The sequence below is a fragment of the Choloepus didactylus genome, chromosome 5 (genome assembly GCF_015220235.1).
Source record: "Choloepus didactylus isolate mChoDid1 chromosome 5, mChoDid1.pri, whole genome shotgun sequence".
In the NCBI taxonomy this organism is placed as follows: Eukaryota; Metazoa; Chordata; class Mammalia; order Pilosa; family Megalonychidae; genus Choloepus; species Choloepus didactylus.
The window spans coordinates 13531798-13535882 of record NC_051311.1 but is presented as its reverse complement, the minus strand read 5'-3'; the positions used below and the strand labels follow the sequence as shown (position 1 = coordinate 13535882).

Sequence of the window (4085 nt, the reverse complement as noted above, 5' to 3'; positions counted from 1 at the left end):
ACATATTAACTTTAAATTTAGGAACTGGGTAAATATCCTGGATTTAACTGAAAACAATATTGGAAATTAAATTTTAAACATTGTTGCCCACATAATAAATTACCCCCAGAGTGTAGTGGCTTATAAGTAGCATTTTATTATCATATGCCTTGATTCTGTGGGTCAGAAATTCCGGCAGAGCACAGCAGGGACGGCTTTCCTCTGCTGCACAAGTTACAGAGTCTCAGCTGTGAAGTGCCAGGGATTGGAGTATCTGGGGGTGACTGGGCATCTTGCTCTCTCTTTCTCTGTCTCTCTTTCCCTACACACACACACACACACACACACACACACACACAGGCTCTTCAAATGGCATGCTCAGGAGATCGAGGAAGAATAATCAATGGCCATAGAACAAGGTGGAAGGAAAGCTAGTAAAGAAATTATTATTATTTGGATATTTTGAAATTATTGCTAGTTGGATATTTGGAAGAAGAGGTAGATTGCCCATTGCTTGCAACATATTATGGGGAAGAGATTACCTAAAAAAACTAGAAGAAAGAACAGTTCTTGGCATTTAGACTAAGAAATATTACAATAATGCAGGTTTGAATGAAGATAAAATAGCCCAAGGAATCTTTTAAGTACATACAAGACTGAAAACAAAAAGACCTCACTTTTTAAGCATTCTTGTTTTCTTTAATGCTCAGTCTTGGTGTAATGTCACTGGATTAGCTTTTGCTTTATTATATAAGATGGTGGATAATGGAAATTGTGGTATAAAACCACTCCCTTCTTTAGCTCTGTCAACAACAGTCTTTGGTTTAAAGGAGGTAGGCAGTGTGGGTTGATTTGTGGAAAAGAAGTGTTCCCACAATGCCAATTAAGTTAAATTTGGAGGACCCACTCATTTTCCCCCCAGGGCTTAGCATGAGCCAACTGGAAACCATCTTGATCCCTAGATATCTGCATTCCTGCCGAAAAGAAATCCAAACTGGGTTTCCTATGACATGAGTACAGCTGAGATCTCCAATGCCCCTGACCACTCATAAATTTAGCACTTCCTTTTTCTATGTCAACAAATCCAGGATAATGATTTTCATTATTTCACTACATTCTTAAGAGCAGAGGAGACCAAACAAAAAAACAGTTCCAGTGACAAGCTATAATAATGCAAGAGGAAACTTATTCCCATACTAAAATCAGCTCATTCGGGAGACTTGTGTTTTATAATATGCTATCATAAGTGCTTTTGTATACCTTTATTCTAGAATTATTAGTCTTCTCAGATTTCTAAAAATATACCAATTCAGAAAGTGAATGCCATTATTTGTAATCATTTTTTTTTATTCAAAGCAAATGAAAATCAACTCTTACATAGATTATAAAAGAGATGGTAAGGATGGTTCAACTTGAAGGAATTTTAGAATATATGCTTGCTGCCTTCTTGAGATGATTTTAAGAAACACTGGTACAGGGAAAAAGTCCCAGAGAAGCTAAGAGAGGACCCAGAGCAGCTCAGAGAGGAGGTCATTGGAACCAGAAGCTGAAAGCAACATAACCTGGGAGCAAGGGCCCAGCAGACGCTGGCCACGTGCCTTCCCATGTGGCAGAGGAACCTTCTTCAGAGAAGGGCAGCCCTTGCCTTTTCACCCAGATTCTCCTCTCAGCAGTGAAGGAAAGAATACATCTCCCCCTTCTTATCTCCAGGTCAAGGTTCAAAGCACATGTGACACCCTATCTGTCTCTCCCTGTCTTTCCCTCTGAGTGAAGTCCAAAGGAGGAAGCCTGATTATAAAGGGCCATCTCCACCAGCTGGGTGGGGAGTGGAACCTGGTGCTGACAAGCCACCTGCCCTCTCCAGGTTCTGCCAGCTTCAGACGCTGCAGGTAGATGGTGCCCTCTTGGACCACCGGCCTTCTCCTGCTGGCCACCGTCAGAGGGAATGAGATCTGGTATGGACCCCTCGGCTGCTCTTTTGATGAGAAACCATGGACCCCGATCGTCCAGGAGCTGTTCAAGTTATTTCCCAGCACCCCCAAGGACATCAACACCCGCTTTCTTCTGTACACAAATGAAAATGCGGACACCTACCAGCTGGTCACTGCCACTGACCTACCCACCATCGAGGCATCAAACTTCCGACGGGACCGCAAGACGCGTTTCATCATCCACGGCTTCACAGACACCGGGGAGGACAGCTGGCTGTCGGGCATGTGCAAGAAGATGTTTAAAGTGGAGGAGGTGAACTGCATCTGCGTGGACTGGAAAGGTGGGTCCCGGGCGCCGTACCCCCAAGCCGTCCAGAACATCCAGGTGGTGGGGGCGGAGGTGGCGCTCCTCCTACAGGCGCTCTCGGGGGAGCTGGGCTGCGCCCTGGAGGACGCGCACCTCATTGGCCACAGCCTGGGCGCGCACGTGGCCGCGGAGGCGGGCAGGCGGCTGGGGGGCCGCGTGGGCAGGATCACAGGGCTGGACCCCGCAGAGCCCTGCTTCCAGGGCACTCCCGAGGAGCTCCGTCTGGACCCGTCTGATGCCCTGTTTGTAGATGTGATTCACACGGATTCTGCGCCCATGGTTCCCTTCCTCGGCCTGGGAATGAGCCAAAAGGTGGGCCACTTGGATTTCTATCCAAATGGAGGAAAGCAAATGCCTGGATGTCAGAAAAATATCTTTTCACCCATCACTGATATAGATGGAATATGGGAAGGCACCCGCGATTTTGTGGCTTGCAACCACCTAAGAAGCTACAAGTATTACTCGAGTAGCATCCTTAACCCTGACGGCTTCCTGGGCTACCCGTGTGCCTCCTACGACGAGTTTCAGGAGAATGGCTGTTTCCCTTGCCCAGTGGAAGGATGCCCCCAAATGGGGCACTATGCTGAACAGTTTAAGGGGAAAACCAGTGCTGTGGGACAGACCTTTTTCCTGAACACAGGAGACAGTGGTAACTTCACCCGTTGGAGATATAAAGTATCGATCACACTCTCTGGGGAAAAAAAGGTGAGTGGGTGTGCCAGGATTGCTTTGTACGGAAGTAATGGAAACTCAAAACAATATGAGATTTTCAAAGGATCCCTCAAACCAGATGTAAGTCATATGCGTGAGATCGATATGGACCTCAATGTTGGAAAAATCCAGAAGGTGAAGTTCCTCTGGAAGAACGATGTGCTAAATCTTTTCTTGCCCACGCTGGGGGCTTCCCAAATCACCGTGCAAAGTGGTGAAGATGGGACTGAGTATAATTTTTGTAGCAGTGACACTGTGCAAGAAGACGTTCTACAATCTCTTTCCCCTTGTTAAAAATGTAGTGCTGCTCTTAATCTTGGTGGTAATCAATGTTTGAATGTACTTAGGAAAAAAAAAAAAAAGAAACACTAGTCTTACTGGTCTTGCCCCATGGAGCCTGGGTGGTGACAGTGTTTCACTTTCTTTTGAGTTTATTTTTAATATTGTGCTCCCAAATTTCATTTGGAGATGAAAAAGTCCATTTGAAGTCCTGTTTGTTTGCACTTTCTTTAAAACATTTTTGTATATTGGCCATTAGAGGGTTTAGTGTTTCTTATATTGGAGCTCATCCGATGAGGCCTTCTTACAATTTAATAACAGGAAAAGGCAAGGATCTTCCGAAGTAGTGAAATGTTCCCTTTCATCCGAAGCTGAAGACAATGTAACCCATTGTTTTTCCTCTTTCCCTAAACTGCCAGGAAGCTCAGAATTAAATTTAATGTTTGGTTACAGTAACTATTTTAAACTTCTCCTTTTATATACTTTTTGATTTTCTGTCTGTTTTACCAACTTCATTGTGTATGCACATTTTATGAAAATATATCTGGAATCTTCTAGAAGAAGGAAAAGCATAAGCTATTCTTTAAAAAAATCTAATTACATTGGGCTGAATGGGGTTATTTTAGATTGACCACAGGTCAGTCTTGAATGGTTAGTTATTTGGAAGAATTATCTCCACTATTCCCTGAGTCCTTGGGCATAAAAACAAATTGAGAAAAGGAGAAGGACCATTTGGTATTTGACTTTGTGATCCAAATCTACCTTTTGATTAGATTCTCCCCTGAACTTGTTCCCTTGGCCAGGGGAGCAGGAAAAAA

The 4085-nt window shown here is 44.1% G+C and overlaps 1 protein-coding gene across 1 annotated transcript; it reads left to right on the top strand.

Annotated features, from left to right (window-relative positions):
* The first annotated feature begins 1872 nt into the window (after positions 1-1872).
* LOC119535039 (pancreatic lipase-related protein 2-like) lies at positions 1873-3282 on the top strand. Its single transcript, XM_037837572.1, has one exon. The coding sequence runs from the start codon at positions 1873-1875 to the stop codon at positions 3280-3282; it is 1410 nt and encodes a 469-aa protein (XP_037693500.1).
* The last annotated feature ends 803 nt before the right edge of the window (positions 3283-4085 follow it).